The 18772-nt window shown below is 36.2% G+C and overlaps 1 protein-coding gene across 1 annotated transcript; it reads right to left on the bottom strand.

Annotated features, from left to right (window-relative positions):
• Positions 1–650: 650 nt before the first annotated feature.
• LOC132787877 (protein fem-1 homolog CG6966) lies at positions 651–18595 on the bottom strand. The gene is given in 7 exon segments (XM_060795216.1): positions 651–1956; positions 2020–2848; positions 2911–3511; positions 3576–3744; positions 3746–3937; positions 17841–18100; positions 18250–18595. Coding segments are annotated over 6 exon segments (2037 nt in total). The 5' UTR covers positions 17901–18100; positions 18250–18595; the 3' UTR covers positions 651–1770.
• Positions 18596–18772: the final 177 nt, after the last annotated feature.

Here is an 18772-nt window from a genome sequence, read left to right as displayed (position 1 = left end):
TAAAAAACATTCCTAGCTTAGCGATAAACCTGTCCCATATATTAAACGATTACAACATTGTAGAGTGAACAAATCATTTACATAAGCATAACAATGTATTTCAATACATTACAACAGTGCATGGCAGAAATGTGTACACTGTACAGTCCTTCAAACATAGTTGGCGAAATGCGTATACGTAATGTTACTACAGTGGTGGCTAAAAAATGAGGCAGTCATAAAAATATGGTAACTAAGCGTTTAATATATTTTCACTTATTTATTCTTATTTTTATTCCAATGTATATATACTATTGTTTTTAATAGTTAATAAAAATCTCAGTTAAGAAGCAATTTCGCTATAATCGTAAGAACTCAAGATAACAAAATAAGATCCAATTATAAATAAATAACTTGACTTCTTCATATTTTAACGATGGGCTACTTTTATAGACACATACTTACCATATTACCAATCATATTAATATGTCAATTGCCTCAACTTGATGAGCACACACACACAACAAATTATTTCTCCATTTACTTTTGTGAAATGCCAAAAACTCGAGAATTTACATTTACTATATCTATTTGATATATATTTTGAAACATACTCTATTCTTATGTGTGATTTGTGTGTGGCTTAAATTCTAATAGTAGGAGAATGTGAGGATAGTAAATGAATCAAGATAAATCAAGAATAGTTTTTTTATATATTTTAAAATGTCGTTTTTATTCCAAACTCTGTTCGCGCTTTTTATTGCTCTGGCAAAACGGATCAGTTAGGAGGGGTTTTTCTTGGTTTTCATTATGTTTGTTTTTGTATTTGTTTTGTTTGTAGTACACACTAAAATACGCATAACAAGGGGCCGCGTGGGGCGTGGTCGGTGCAGCTAATGAGGACTTTAATGCAGGCGCCCCTTAAAAAAGAAGGCGTACGCAATTGTTTTTCAGCTGACCGACAAGCGCCATACATGGCGTATACATAATATTAAAGTCATAATTTATACATACAAAAACAAAAAGAGTAGCAAGAACACAATAAAACACATTTTGCAAGCAAAATAGTTAACAGCATTATTCAAATTGTTGTTGTCGTTCATCTTGTTGTTGTTGTCGTCGTCGTTAAATGTTGTTGTTTTCTTTTTTGTTCTTAGTAGAGTTTCGTCGTTGTCGATTGCATTGACACCGTCGAGGGACCTTGATCGATCCATCATGATTGTGTTGATCGATCGGTCAGATCTTCAGATATCAATCCTGATAACGCCCAACAAAAAAATGCCAAAATTGGACTGCACCAGGATTGGGCACTTCGCTTGCAAACATCACAAATCAGTTCCTAGTCCTTAGTAACGCTCTCCTCTCATCTTCCATCTTCCATCAGCTGCTCTAGCTCTAGCTCCTACATATTTTGTTGTTGTTAATGTTGTTTATAAGTAATAGTAGTTGTAGTTTATAATTGTAGTTGTATAGTAGGTATTATATTATTATTATTATGTCTATTCCACGTGGCTATCCATGGCTTCGATGGCGGGCGGGTGAGTGTGTTGTCGTTTCGTTTTCTGAGTGAGTTTTCAGTGAGTGTCATTGAGTGTTTGTGAGTGAGAGAGGCGCGGCGTGGCGTGGCGTGGCGGGAGAGAGTCAATACACACACAAACTGTTTCCTGTCTGTCTTGTCGTCTGATCTGATCCCTTTCTCTATGTCCTCTGTCCTCCGTCCTCATCTCTATCTTTATCTAGCGCTCGCATCGCTCGCATCGATTCTCAGAAGGCAGCAAACAGCACACACGCTTAGTGCAACTCAATGAACTCATAGAGTGCCGCCGGCACAGTCTCCTCATATTTAATGCCATGCTTTTTGATGGTGCGCGCCGCCAGACAAGCCAGCGATGTGTACTTCATGGGATCAATGATTTTGTGCAGCAGCGTCGGCGCCAACAGCGATTCGAACGTTTCGCCAGCATCGTTTTTCGTATCCTACAAAAAGTTCAATTGATTAGTCGACGATCTATTATCGTTTACTTCAATTCAAACCCTTACCAGATGCGCTCCACCTTCGAGCAGCGTGTGCGCCAAAGGCTCCACATAGGGCTCCAAAGTGGCAGCCAGATGCAGCGGTGTATTACCCGCATCATCCACCTCATTGGGATCGGCGCCCACCTCGAGCAGCGCCTTGGCCAGCGATGCCGATGGGAACTGACATGAAGGATAGCGACCAACCAATGTGCCCTCACGATAGCAGGCATAGTGCAGAGCTGTGCGGCCGGAGCGTACGTGCACCTTAAGACGATTGAGACGAAACAGTGCGTCCATCACTTGACGCCGCATATCCGGACAGAAGGACTCGGAGTCGAGCAGCGAACTGAGCAGGCAGCCAATATGCAAAGCACTAACCAATGTGCGACTCAACGCATTGGGATCGTGATTGCAATCATGCTGATGCACCGACAACAGCGTTGTCGACGACGACGATGATGATGATGACGATGATGATGCGGAGGAGCTGGAGCTAGAGCTGGAGGAGTTCGATGAGGATGAGGGTGATTGCATAAGCGGTTTACTGCCGGCATTGGACATGGACTCCAGCTGCTGATGTTGCAGCGTAAAGGCCTGACCGCGCTCCACCTCCAGCACGGCCTTGTGAAAGATGGTCAGCATGCCGTCCGCCTCAATGGGTGGCACAATGCGGCCACGCGGCAGCAGGCGACCCGCCTCGACCAGCATGAAACTGAAGAGCTCGGCAAACGAGAGCAATGAGGATTGTGTCATGGGGCTAAGTGGCTGCAATATTTTCTGTTGCATAGTCAAGGCATATGACCAGAGCTCGATGCAGCGATCAAAACGGCCAGCGTCAGCATAATGGGCACCCCTAAAAACCAGATATGAGATAGTAATTGTACTTCATATTATGTATATCAAATCGATACTTACCGGAAACGAATGTAGTAGCTGGTATCCGGATGCGTCGGTCCTAAAATGCGCTGTCTGATGACAAGCGCCTGCATGCGCATCTCATCCGGATCGAGTACTAGCTCTTCCAACTCCTCAATGGTTGTCACCTCGGTGACCAGCTCATAGGCCGGCACCGGCTCCTGCAGTTTCTTATAGATTCTCGGTGTCTGTGCACGCTCCTCGAGCGCACGTCGCCACAGCGTCAATGCCACGGCCATATCACGTTTCTTATCCACATATGTTGCGCCCAGCAGCTCGAGGGCATCGATTCGAGCCACTCGACTCACGCACGGCAACGTTATCAGATGCTCCACGATGGGCATATGTCCCGTGACACTTGCTGCCAACAGCGGCGTCATGCCGTAATAGTCCACATCCATGGTGGCGCCATGTTTCAACAGCAATTGTAATATTTGCAGCGAACCCGATTCCGCGGAATCGTGCAACGCTGTGTTACCCTTGATGCTGCACCGATTGACGTCGGCATTCAACGAGAGCAGATATTGGGCAATTCGATAGTGTCCCTTGTAGCAGGCAATCATTAGGCAGGTGTGTCCATGTCGATTGGCCACCTCAAAGTCTGTGCACAAGAGAAGAGAATAGATTAGTAAACTTCATCAGTTGATCTGCAATGTTTTACTCACCCGCGCCATGATGCACCAAATACTTGACTATCTCATAGTGGCCATCGAAGCAGGCGGCACGCAGCGGTGTCGAGTTCGTGCGCGTTGTGCTATTCACATTGGCGGAGCGACGCACGAGCATCTTCACAATGCCCAGATGTCCAGCGGCTGCGGCACACCACAGCGGGGGGCGCATCCTCAATGGGTTCGCCGTCGAAGCTTATTGAGCCAACCTGTTCCACATTCGCACGGCACTTTGTCAATAAATATTCCACAATATCGTAGTGTCCATTGCGGCAAGCGATCACCAGCGGTGTGGCTCCATTCACCTTTGAGGATATGAGTGTCGCCATCTCTGGGGCACTTTTGTTATACAGCGCGGCCTGAAAAATAATAATGAAGGGTTATAAATATAGTGTATACTTTTAAAAATAGAGAAATTTGACTTCATTAAATAAAATTAGGTAAAATATATTTAATAAATATAATTTAATCTTTTTTGAATACCTCGCTAAAGGTAAAGAATGGAAGATAGAGTTTAAAATACTATCGATAGGACACAAAAGTATCGATAGTATTAGTAAGCTATCATTTAGTCATCGATAGTAATATTATTAAATAAGTGAATTAACTCCATTCAAATCATCTATCAAACAATCAATTTAATCCGAATAGGAATATATTCAAATTTTTCATTTAACATATTCTCTGACGCGCATTTAATATATTCCTCTTAGATAAATATTAAAATTTCATGACTTTCTCTGTATAACAATTTGAAAAAATTTATGTCGCCTTCCTTTCTCTACGAATTCTCGCTAAATCAACATGTTATTCACCTTTTACCTTTTGCAATGAATTTATTAATTAATACTGCTTTGAGAGCTCACTTGTTGAACGCCGCAAAAACGTTAACAACGAGTCGAAAGTCTAGACGTAATACTAGCTTATCAGTGCAACGCTTATCGAATGCACTTCAACGTTTATTTGTTGTGCATGGCAATGTTGTTAGTCACATCATGTGGCAATAACAAATCCAATTAAAAACAAATTCGATAAATAACAAAAAGTGAAATATACATATTATATATTTAACAAATAAAAAATACATTATCTACATTCGACAACCGCACAAAGAAGAAACAAAAAAAAAAACGAGAAAAAAAACGAAAAGTGCTAATTAAAATTTACCCAGAGAGTCAAAAGCGATCGATAGATAGATAATAAAAAGTTGGCGTGTGACAAAATCGAGAGAACAATAATGAAACGGCGGAGCAATCGCAATTAGTTGAGCGTAATCAAAAAAAGAGAGCCTCAGTCGCTAGTGCGGAGATTAATTTTTGGGTTATTGTAGCTGTTGCTATGAGAATTTGGTGTTTTAAAGCCTTTTTAAGGCAATTTAATTCATATTTAATACCGCGTCTAAAGGTAGAGAATGGTCACGATGAGTTGTGCAGTCTACTTTAAAATACAATCGATAGAACGAAAAGTTTTCATAGCATTGGTATGCATAAGTATCTATAGTAATTGTACGCTGACATTTTGACGTTACTATGGTTATTGATAGTAATATACCATCGATAGTTAGATGGTAATAACTTTACTATTCTGTTAAATGTATAATAACTATCGATAGTAATAGTAAATTGTGCGTTGGTTATAACTATCGATAGTTAAATTATTAAATATGTTCTTACTATCGATATCGATAGTAAAATTATTAGATAAGTAATTTTCCCTTCTCCCTACAGAGTATCTGATTGATACTGCACTTCCCCAACTGGAGCATGACTTGTTTAAATTTGTTTTTTTTTGCTCATGCGAATTTGATATTAAAATTCATTGATGTTTGACATCATATTTCGTTTTCACTGTATGTTAATTATGCTATTAGCCACGCTCTCGCAGCGAGACGAACGAGGGAGCTGAGGAGAGAAACTGCCTAGACGGAGGGAGCAACTACTTTATGGGTTTGGGGTGCGTGCTAGACGTTTGCACGTGTCTCATGTTTGTTGTAGTGTATATTAGATTTATGCATGAAGTTATCGTTGTAGTAATTATAGGTAATGGCATATTGAATAAGATTGCCAGACTATGCAAATCGATACAACACACCCGCTGCCTCACACCTGGTAGGTTTTTAATCGGATGCACAGATCTAAAGGTCAAGCTAATTGATAGAAATTTATGTATATATAAATAAGCGGATTCATAGTTGAGTATACTTGATACTAAAAGCAGTCGAGCTAAAACACAAACAGCATTAAACAAGCGCATCAAAAGATCGAAAATTATATAAAATGTAGATTGGTTTTCTAAGAACATTCATTCGTTAAGATATTGGATAAGAGCATCAATATATTGTTGTGTGAAAAACAAACTATGAATTTAATTGGTGAACTAAGAACCCAAATTATGAATTAGAAATAGATTTGAGCTAAGCTATTTACTAATTTATTAAATATCGATTACAGTGTGTTGTTCGTGTTCTCGCTAAACTTGTTGTAAGCCATTAAGCAATATTCTTAGCTCGTTACATGCAAATCAAAAGTGAAATAACTTGTTCTCTTCTCGAGTAATAGAGAACACACGCTTACACACAGCCCACAGTCGTTGTTGTGGGGTTTCGAGAGGTTGTTTTCATTTCCTTCATTGAAAAATCCCACACGACTTCTAAACAGCACCAAACAGCACATAATTCTTCGTATCGATAGGAAACAAAATGATTAGGAAAGAACCTTGGCCAGAGAGACAAGTTAACCAAACGTTACGCATTTTTGTGTTGTGGTTTTTGTATGTTTTTTTTTTCTTTTTGTCTTTGAGTGTTTTTTTTTTTGTCGATCGTAGCAAGGCAACTTATCAAACTCAATTAGAACATTCGTCATGAAAACGTCACATGCCCCCCACTGTTTTGGGGGCTATCGACGCCACTGACTTGGCTGCTTAGAACCAGAAATATACACAACAAAGAACAACCAACAAAACAAATAAATAAGTCGAATGAAAAAAAAGAACCCGAAAAAACAACAGAGACCGCTGCTGGGGGAGCATTCAATCGAAAGACCTTGTGAATGCCGTGCGGCATTTTGTGTGATTTTTACTCAAAACAGCTTTTTGGTTCGACGACTCCTCCAACAGCGAGAGAGAGAGAGAGAGGGAGATCTCTATCTATCTATCTCTTTCCCATTATCTTTGTCTTCTCTTCTACTCGAAGAGTATAAGAATAAAAATGCTTCCTGCTTGCCGTTTGCTGCAGATGTGTTGAAAGACAATTCTTTCTTTCGATATTATTCTGCGTCACACAATGGCAGAATTCTTTCTTGGCAGATTTCTCACATCTCCCCACACCTCGCTCTCTCTCTCTTTTTCTGTGTCTACCTTAGACGTCTGTTGTCTCTTTCGCAGCTTGTGCGCGTGACATGCAAATTTTTGGCAGCATTTAGCAAAAAGATAAAAATTGCTGAAACAACAGCAACGGACGACAATAATATAATAATATAAATGTTGTATACATTTATATATTTATATATGTTTATATTTACATTCTACGCATTTCAAAATTCAAGAAAATATCTCTGCAATCCGGGAGAGAAATCCAAATGGATCATCAAATATTTACAAGCATGGGCTACTGAACTTTTCGCTTTCATCCGCAACCTCGCGATACATATGTATGTGATATGTGTGTTTGTATATATGACAATTTGATGATGACGCGGAGAAGAGACCTCAGAGCACATCTCAGGCCAGCTGCTGTTTGCTTTTCCGCATTGAAGCCGGTTTCCCGGTTGCATACTCAATTAAGATTAAGCTTGCCGCTGGCCAACACTGCGTATGAGTCATCAACGTCATCATCATCATCATCATCATCGAGTGCCCCAAAGCCACGATTTAACCTTGCCCAGCCCCCTTTTTCTCTTCTTCGCTCTTCATATGTCTTTCTGGGGGCAACACTCGACGTAATGTCTAAAGCCAATTTGAACTATTGAAGGGGGCGGGTTATGCGACACACAAACGAACTGGCACGTGAAAAGTGGGCGTGGGCAGGTGGGCAAAAGAGGCCACAAAATCATCATTTTAGAATCGTCGAATGTACTCGGCGGCTTTAGCTTTGGCTTTGGCTTTGGCTTTTGTAGCAGCTGCTGCTGCTAACACAGGTAGCAGTTGCGTGCGTTATGCGATAATTTATATGACCCCGGCACATTGTGCCTCATTTGGCCCAGTGGCAAGCGGTGGCAAGTGGCAAGCGGTGGCAAGTGGCAGGCAGCAAGTAGCAAGTGGCAGCCGGCAAGTGCTACAGCATAATTCAATGGCCAGCAGCAAGTGCGCCAATGTCAAAAGTTAATAGATACACATAATGACTTGCACAAGTTGGCTTTAAGAAGAACTTAAATATGCATGGCTCTTGGGAAAATTCCAAACATTAGAATACTATTACAAATTTTAGTGAAATAATGATAATAAAATTTCAGAAATATTAAAAAATAATACATATTTTTAATAGAGACATATGTGCATAGAATTTAATAAAAATTTGTGTAAAATCTTAAATTAAAAAATTAAATACAGAAAATTAATTAAAAAAAAAAAAAACGAATATATCAAAAGAACAAACTAAATAAATGATATAATTTTTTGGAAATTTAGAATGTATTTTAAAAATAATATAAATAAAATAAAATAAAAATAATAAAATAAAAAAAATAAAATAAAAAAAATAAAATAAATCATAAAAAAAAAATAAATCATAAAAAAAAAATAAATCATAAAAAAAATATAATAAATCATAAAAAAATAAATCGTAAAAAAATAAAATAAATCATAAAAAAAATTAAATACATGAAAAGAACAAATTAAAAATATATACCATTTTTCAAAAATTTAAATTAAAAAACAAATATACATATAAAAAAATAATAAGATAAAATATAAAAAAAAATATATATCAAATATATTAAAATAACAGACTAAATAAAATACAAATAAAAAATATAATATTTAAAAAAAAAATCTAATTTAACAAAAATATACAAAATAAAATAATATAAAAAATCAATATAAAACAAAAAAACAATATAAAAAACCAATATAAAACAAACAAACAATATAAAAAACCAATATAAAACAAAAAAACAATATAACGAAATATATAAAAACAAAATAAATAAAATACATAAAAGAAAAAAAATCAACAAAAATAAATTACATATAACACAATAATAAACATATGAAAGAATATAGTAAAATATTTTTAGTACTTTAAGAGACATAAAAATTAAATAGTGTTCCATATCATACAAGCCAATTCATTTCATAAAAATATACACATAGCAATAAAAGATAAATTATGAGTTGAAAATTCTTTACTACTTAAATTAATAGCCAAGATAACTAGATGACAACTAATAACTCAAAACTCAAAACGTATTGCTTAAAAAATAGCTTAACATTTCTAAGAAGAATTGGAAAGGCAATCGAATTGCGAGTGCAAAGATCTCAATAAACATTTGAACGACACAAAGTCAAAGGCGAGCCAAACACTTGAGTATTCCGAAAAGTTGCTCAACACAAATGCAATCTAAGAATGAATCAAGCTACGTTAAATTATTGCTAGTCTAAATAAGAACATTGAAACTGTTTGGTTAGCTGACTAACTGCAAAAAAGTTCCCAAGATCCCCCGGACCGAGAGTGTGACTCAATTTCTGTTGAAAGAGAAATATATGTAAATACAAATAATGGGGGGAGGAATGAGGAAGGGAGGGAGGAAGAGAAACAAGAGAATATAATTGCGTGTGGCGATCTCAACAGCATTTGGTTGTTTGCATGTTCATTTCACCGAAAAACACATTCGAAATTTCACTTCCCGAAAATTGAGAGAAACAATAATACACACGTATGTAATTTGTTTTTAATTTGTTGTATTTTCTTTTGTTATTGCTAACAACGTGTGTGTGTGAGTGTGTAAACAAACAATACAAGAAGCAGAAAACATAATTCCAACAAGGTGAAAATTTTCATCACTTGACATTTGTTCTCCATCAGCGAAACGAAATGGGGAAACTGAAAAGCTGGACGAGGAGGAGACGGAGAGTTGAAGGGGGGAAGGAGGGGTGTTGCATTTACCTTGCCATTTTACCGCTATGAAACTGTCGCAACAACAACAACAATAAAAACAGCGAAAATCTATTACGAATCAACTGCAAAATCGCCAGCAGTTTAAAGGCGATTAAAAATGTTGTTTCCGTGTAATAAACAACAAACAACTTTCCATTGTTGTTGCTTGAGTTGTTGCTATTGCTGTTGCTGCTGCTGTGGTTGTTAATGTTGCTGCCGTGCACGCATAATTTATTATAATTTTGACATTGAACGAGTTCAATGTCGATATGCAGTATTAGACATCTTGCGACTACGAATCACTTCGCTCCGTCTCTCTTTCTCTCTCTCTCTCTCTTTCGACTCTGAATAGGTGCGTTCAACCGATAGCTTAAAGCCCCTTCTCCCCCCTCCTCACTCACTGTGTTGTACAACATTCAAATCAGCCACGTCGCTCAATTATTTGGCTTATTTGTTAGCTAAACTGGCGCGACTGCGCAGTCGCTCAAGGGTGTAAAAAACAGAGAGCAACAACAATACCAATGAAATAATAAAAATAAATTAAAATACAACTACAGAAAAGGCAGCGCACAGCACTCGTGTTGAGGTCAACGGTGCTTTTAACGGGTTCAACAAGACACCGTCTCCGAATATACGATACGAATACGAATACGAATACGATATGATATGATAGATATACCACCAACCAAGCAACCTACCAACCTACCAAGCAACCAGTTCGAGTTGGAGTCCAAGTTGACCGCCGTACCCAACACAATCAGAGATCCAAAACAAGTATAATGTATTGTCTTTGTGTTGGTGTTGGTGTTTTGGTATCGAGAGTTCACACGATGCAGGGTCGAGGTCAAGGGCGAATTTGATGCGCTTTTGCGCGCTGTGGAAAAACTTGTTCAATTTTCGAAAAACTATGGAAAATTTGTGCGCTCATAAAAAACACATTTCTATAGAAAATATTGACGATTTTAATGGGCTCTACAAAACAAATGTTTTCAAAGGTTTCAAATATGATAGACGATGTGCTACCCTATAGATAGCTAAAAGTAAACGTCATAAAAAAAAATGAATTTTCGAAAATCTTTGGAAAACATCTCTACAAAATATACCAATTGATCGATGAAGCGATCGATTTTTTTACTATAAATATTTATAGTGAGCTTAATAGAAAAAAATCACTTCATTAATTTAAGAAATAAATACAAGAACAAAACAGAATAATGAACATCATAACCACTAAAGATAACTCTTGTTCGATATCTTTGATAAAATGTATCATAGCATAAACGATAGTTGTAACTATCGATTAATATCGATAAACATGATGTCAACTAATAGCGACCTTAAAGGACCTATTCTTTATGGTTATAGCACTGTTTTTTTACACCTTTGAAACAACAGCTTCATAATTACAAATCTTTATAGCTTAACGATAGATAATACTATCGATTACTACCGATAAGCAGAGCTTTCACCTAGTAGGGTTATAGCACACATTTTTAATATACACCTTTAAAACAACAGCTTCATAATTACAAAACTTTACAGCTTAACGATAGATATTACTATCGATTACTATCGATAAGTAGAGTACCTAGTATGGTTATAGCACACATTTTTAATAAACACCTTTAAAACAACAGCATAATGATTACAAAACTTAATAGCTTAACGATAGATGTTACTATCGATTACTATCGATAAAACCCGCTTTCACCTCGTAGGAAACTTATATTTATGGTTATAACTCTCTTTTTTAATATACACAATAGCTACATAATTACAAAATTTTATAGCTTAACGATAGATATTACTATCAATTACTATCGATAAACACAGCTTTTACCCAGTATTAACTTCAAAGGAACCTAATATTTTTGGTTATAGCACACTTTTTTTAATATACACCTTAAAAACAACAGCTTCATAATTACAAAACTTTATAGAGTTCTGTGTGCAACGTTTTAAATTTTTTCCATTACCGATAAGTATCGATAAACACCCACCAACAACAGTGACAAATAAAGCCAAAATACATACATTATTTTTATAATGATTGTAGCAATAAAGAAATCAACATTATGGGGTCCTTCATACCATATAAAACAATATATGCAAATGAAGACGAATCGTTTAAAAAAAAATCGTCGATGCGCATTGTTTTTTTAATTTTTCTATTGTTTTGTTTGCGCTGTATATAAAGAGTGTGTGGCATGCGCTCGTATGCAAATGAAATGCATTTTTATCGTATCTATCGACTGCATATAAAATTTATTTGTTATTATTATTTGCAGCTACTGAAACTGAATCTCTCTCAACTATGCTCGTGTTTTATCAGGGGGAAAAAGAAAAATGAGATGATAAGCCAGAAAAACAAAACAGATCTCATATTTTCGCTGGTAAATATCAACAGGCAACAAACATCAACAGAGATAATAGATATCTATGTATATACATCGGTCGACGATTATGCCTAGACACAGAGAGTGAGAGAGACAGAGAGATAGAGATAGAGAGAGAGGCAGAAGCACTGATATTATAATGCTTGGGCGTATCAGCAAGAAGGCATTCACATTGTTATGTGGCCATTGTTGCTTTAGTTAATCGTGCGACGAACTTCAAAGTCAAGACGACGTCGACGTCGACTTCGATCGCGGAATAAGACAAACAATCCAAGCTGAGATACAGATACAGACTACGAATAGATTGGAATAAATCGCATCTGAGAAGGCATTGGCATCGAGAAACGGCATCGTAAATAGTTACGATGTGCGATAAAATACACTGCGCGAAATAAATGCAAACCCTTGTTTATGATCTCTCGCTCTGTGGCAAATGACCTTTTTGTAATACTGTATTTACTCATTGTAGCCTTAAACAAGTAACTTGTTTATTGACTTTAACGCCACCCTGTCAACATAAACAATACTAAATATTATTGTTTTCATATTCACAGAAAAAAAGTTACTCCACAAATATTTAATAAATATTCTTTAGCATTATTTGCTGCACTTTTACACTAAATATTTATTGTGTATTCTTCCCCACAACTTCACACAAATTATCCTTGTAAATATTTATTACACATTTTATACTTAGCTTAAGTTAACAACCTTTAAAATTGAATGTTTGACTAGCTGCAGTTACTTCCTACTAACCATTAAACTATTAAACAGCAGTTATTATTTCTTAAGTGTGGCCATTTAAAATAAGAAAAAAAACTGGTTTTACTTTGAAATTATTTTTGGCATTGGCTACCGGGGTAAATGCAAGTGTTTATTAAAACATTTATGCGTCGATGGCAACGAATTACACGCTCCACAGAAGGTCTCCACTAATTTCGTGCAGTGTGCGATTCTCTCTCTCTCTCTCTCTCCCTCTCTCAGCCTTTTCTTTATCTCTGCCTACATCGCGCTCTCTGCCTTTGATTTCATTTGAATTAAACAAATAAATCTCTCTCTCTCTCTCTCATCGTTTGCCACGCGCTTTTATCGCATCAAAACAAAACCATGCGGAAAATTTAACAAACAAATTTTCAAACTTAGCAAACAACGAAACTTGAGCACTCTTTTAAGGCAAAGGAATTATTTCTTTAAATAGATTATAAAATTTCCTTTTATTTTTCAATGCAATATTCTTTTTGGGTCATGTTTTGATGGCATTTTAATTATGACTGTTGATTTACATTGTAATTTATTGCAAAATTGGAGATAAGAATTTGTTTTCTGGGGCATTCGAGCATACAAATATATATATATTGTATATGCGGGAATGATGTAGCAACTTTGCGTGCTAATTAACCACAGAATAATAGAACGCATATATGGATAAAGATATAATATATATGCATACAAAACGATTACCTATAGATGACAATTCATAATGACAATGCTTTAAGGTAGAATATATACGTTTTTTAGCAAGAAAATTGCTATATTTCTAATATACATATATATATATATATAAAGTTAAATATATATAATCTAAAAATGATATACTCGCTCTTCATATGGAGAAAACTTTTATTTTCTCGAGAACTTAACAGGAAATATCAATAGCTAGTTTACTTTATATTGGCCACAAAAATTATATATAATTAAATGGTCTTATGGAAATAATAATAGAATAGTCATACACTAAATTTAAAAGTCTTTAAATTAGGTATACCATAAAATGAGTAATAAATATTTGCGTATAGTTGTAAAAATGGAAAATAAATATAAAGGTAATATACATTTAAGTTTCCCAAAATATTAGGAATAGTTATATTATATATTACAATTTCAAATTATCAGAAAATTTGTATGAAACAAATTTATATTCTACAGTTTGCAGGAATAAATGTTTTTAATGCTTTTAAAAATTTAGAAAATAAATAAGTTTCCGAAATATTAAGAATAGTTTAATATTAGAAAAACCCAATTTAAAATTTCAAAAAGTTTTTATGAAATGTAGTAATATTCTACAGTTGTAGTAATATCTGTTTTTTAATGCTTTCAAAAATTATCTGCTCTAGTTATGCGTCACAAAGATCAAGATAAATCGGGCATAGACTTTAAAGGCAAGGGCATATCAATAATGCTCAAAAGATAAAGCCAATGAACGCTGATATCGCACACAGCACGCACTCTCTGAAGATGTTGATTGTTTTGTTGTTTGTTTGTTGTTGTTGATGTTGTTAATTGCTGTTGTTGCGTTTGATGTTGCTAATGCGTCTTCCTCCTCGTGTGAATACTTTTGTGTTCGCATATGAATACACTCGGAAAGTGAGTGAGTACTCGCAGCTGTTGCTGTTGCGTTGCCAACTGAATTGAAGTCAAAGTAAACCAGACGCCAAGCAAGAGATCGGCTCTGACCTTACAGCAACCAGCACACACACTCATTCACACACTTACACACACACATACACACGCACACACACTCACACGAGTGTAAACTAATAATCAAGAAGCAGTTAAATGGCAAACAAGTGGAAAAAGAAGCAGGTCCAATGGACGATGGTGCAAATAAAACTCGAGCTGCGTCTCTCTCTCTCTTCTCTCCACTCTTCTGCACTCCTCTCACATTCCCTCTCTCTCTTATTCTCTGCGTCTTTGTCTCGCTGGCCCCAAGCCAAGCACTCGAATTCAAATTCGCGTTTTGAGGTTACAACAACAACAGCATTACCAAATACATAGACACAAGCAATTCGCGTTGAAACTAAAGAAACTGAAAAGGCAAAGAATCAACCTCAACCTCAAAACAGCTGTTAAACGAAAGACAAAAAAAAATCTAATTAATTTTAATGCCTTGCAAATGTTTTTCAACATTCGAAACGAAATATTTGCTGCGTTTCTTTACTTGGCTGGCTTGATTAAATAAACGAAGCTTTTGGCTGCAGCTAATTAAGCAACGCAGACTCGGATCTCTTCAGAGTGTAATTCCCACAATTACCGTATGATAACCCCCAACAGAGCATCAATCGCTTAAAACTGACCTCAAAAACAGCGCAGACGAATTTCAAATTTACGGGTGTTCGAATAATAGCAAAGTCTTTAAGCAGTCGCTGACCTTAGTTTTTTTTCTGGGTGAATCGAATGATAATATCAAGTCGCTGACCTTATAGAGGATCGCTTCACGAGCCCCTAAAAATGTTCTTTCTGATAACTTATGAATATTCAAAGCAAAAACTGTTTACGTTATCAGTCTTATATATTTTTTTTTTCGGCAATATATTATCAACGTATTTCAACACATTTCAGTTATAAATCTCTTTTGCCCCCCTTTTTATTCTTACTCCACATTTAAAGTTAATTATTTCCATATTTTATCCGTAAAGTTTCTTATCTGGTTCGTCCTAAACAAATACTTTTAATGTGTTATTTTTCTAAGACATAATCTCGTTTCTTTGGCATTATATATAAGTTTAAAATAAGAACATTCTTTAATATATATTTTCAAGTAAACCTTTTTGTAATTTCAAAGTGTCAGATAATGCTCCCTTTTTGAAGTTAATTTGACCCAAATGTGTCGCTATCTTGTTGCTTCCCAACGGATACAGTTCTTTTATGGCATTTGCTTATCTCTACTACACATATGCCTAAGCAAGCAACTTCTCCATTTACACGACAGCTGATAATTCTGTTAGTTCTTTTGAACTGGTTCCCATATTCCCATGTACATACTACTTTTTTTATCTCACACACATCATTATCATGCCAGACTTGTTTCCTCTTCTGTGTGTTTCCCTTTGTCCAATGATCTCTTACAAAATTTCTGAAATCGTATTTACGTCTTCACCAAACGTCATCAATCAAGCAAACAAGCCCAGATCACGTAGATCGTACAGAGAGACATAAATAATGTATATATCTTTATTTATATATACATTTGTATATATGTACCAAGTTGTGTACTTGGTGTAAAGTGGCACTTGGACATCGCAGTACATAAGTAGAGTGGAGGTTACATCGAGACGCATAAGTGTGGTAGGTGTTTTGGCTTTTATTTTTGGAACAAACATAAACAACGTCTAAAAGGCAGCCACCACAAGAACAGCAACAACATTGCCAGCGAACTAGAAACAACAAAAAAAAAACCAAAAAAAGAGACTCGCAGCGAGAAAAACCAGTTTGATGTGCGAGTTGCTCGTAGAACATGTTGCACGGCGGTTTGGCTTCGGTGCTGAGAGCTGTTGCCTCAATATGGAGCAGAAGTTGCAGCCAACACCTTGCAAAATAACAAAATGCTCGCTTAAAGAATACAAAATTATACAGAGAACACACAGAACAGAACAACGCCTCATACACTTGGCTATTTTTGGGGCGCATTTATTAAGTTCCCCCCAACAACAGTCTCCGAGACTCCATAAATGACATATTTCCAGGGCCGAGCCCAACCAAAAGTTCAGGAAGTCTAAAAATGTCTTTTTTATTTTTGAAAAACCGGTGCCGGGTCGAGCCTTTTGCTCTGGTTGATTGAACGCACTCAAGGATAACTGACAACAACAACGCTGCCCAAAGGGGGTTCAATTGGGACAGTGTTGAACAACAACGCAAGTCAAGTTGACGCACTTGACAATGGCGGAAGCATTTAAACAAAAATCAAGCGAGACGTGATTTCAGCCGTTAATTTTGACTGCTATTAACATGTTAACAAAAGCAGTCAAACGCCACACACAACAACGTGGCCCAAATACGAATCAACATAATAAGTGTACAACAAAAATAATAAATAAGCTTGCTAAAAATACTTTGCTTCACTCATATTATTATATGAAGCCAGCGGAAACTTGCTGGTGTTTTGTTCGTGTTGTTGTTGGTGTTGTGTGTCTTTTCGCTGTCTCCAACTGATATAAGAGATAAGATAATGGAAAGCAGGGAAAATGAATCAAAGCTAAAAACATTTATCACACAAAATCAAAATACACACAAATTGCACAACAACTCGATAACTCAAGGACGCTTCGATATTCGCAAGCTAAGAGTATTTTTGGTATTTAAATACTCTAGAATCTAGATCGATCATTATTTTGGCAATACACAAATATCGATTGACGATATTCAAAAAGGAAGTATTTTGTAATGCAATATTCTAATTAATATTTAATTGTTATGACATACTTCTTCATTACTATCGATGGACGACAGAAAATTTGTTTGTCTAGCTTTGAAATATTGGTAAATAAATATTTCAAAGGCTAGTAAATTATTTACATTGCGCACATTGCACAAACATATGCACTTCTAAAATTAGTTGCAAATTCTCGCACATGAAGCCAAATGCAACAGCGCAATTGCAAATTTGCAATGTGCCAATGTCAAGCCAAAGTAGTCGCAGCTTAAGAACTTTATTATGCAAAAAGCGTGCCACAATCGCTTGGGAGCTTCGTTTCTACGCCCACAAACAAAAAACATACACACACATTCATATATCCAAATGCTTGTATTTTGTTATTGTTTTGGCGCTGTTGCCGAGCAAACCACACTATTTTAGCTTCTCTTTCTCACTCTCTCTCGCGCGCGCACGCTTGCTCTCAGAGCGTTGTGTACTTGTATGTGTGTGTAGAATTTTATTGATTAGTCACAAGGCTGGGACAACAACAACAGCAGCTGAGCTGAGAGCAGTTCTGTGATTTTGCTGTTGTGTTTTTTTGCCAGCAATTTGTGGCAGCAGAAACAGCATCTCTTCTAACTTACCTTCAATTGTGGCAGGTTGTTATCGCGTGCAGCATTAAAAACGATGAATTTGTGATCCATTTTCTGAGTGTGTTGTTGTTCTTATTATTGTTGTTGTTGTGGTTTGCTGTCTTCGCACACAGTTTTGCATAAATTATAAATTTCAACGCTCCCCCTAGAAACTTATTTTTTTTTGGAAAAGCAACAGCCAAAAAAAGTTGTTTTCTTCTTTTTTTTGTAAATTTTCTGCCGTTGCTTCAATAGAGAATTTTCACTGCCTGCTGTAAATGTGTTGTTGTTGTTGTTATTATTAATATTTGTTATGTTTGGTTATCGAATTTTTTTGTTGTTCACAAAAGAACTTGCGACCAAAAATAAATATACAATTGTTTTAATAATTGCACAATTATCGTCAGTTTTGCGTTATTACTGCGTTTTTATTGCTCTGCTTCCGTATTTTGTTGCATTTTTTCTTTTTTTTGCGCACTCTTCTTCGGCGGCGGCGGCGGCCAAAAGCAGGAAGACAAATTTCTTTGTACTATTTCTCTTTTGTGTTGTTTCGCTTCTGTTGCGCGACGCGTTGAATTTTGATGCTGTTGTTGTTGTTATTGCATTTAATTACGTCGCGCCCAATCTTATGCCACTCTGCGTCAATTAAGTTTCTTGCGTTTTAAAATTCTCAAATATATGCACACATATGATTTATTTTATTTAAAACACACAAACCACAGAGCAGCGGCACAGTCTCGCGACCGTCACGCACGAAATAGAAAATGATTACTGAAAACAACTCTGTTAACTGTTTCTTATAAGAGTGCTGTGTTAACAGCATAGAGATGGTCGTGCGAATTGTCTATGCACGATACACGACAGCACGCTGACAGCACGAGGCGTTACTTTCAATGTCAATATAGAATATGTGGGAACTTTCAAGTACGACTTTAAATTAAAAA

Source organism: Drosophila nasuta, chromosome 2R, assembly GCF_023558535.2.
Source record: "Drosophila nasuta strain 15112-1781.00 chromosome 2R, ASM2355853v1, whole genome shotgun sequence".
Taxonomy (NCBI): Eukaryota; Metazoa; Arthropoda; class Insecta; order Diptera; family Drosophilidae; genus Drosophila; species Drosophila nasuta.
The sequence above is the reverse complement of the archived record's forward strand: the minus strand, read 5'-3'. Positions and strand labels throughout refer to the sequence as shown.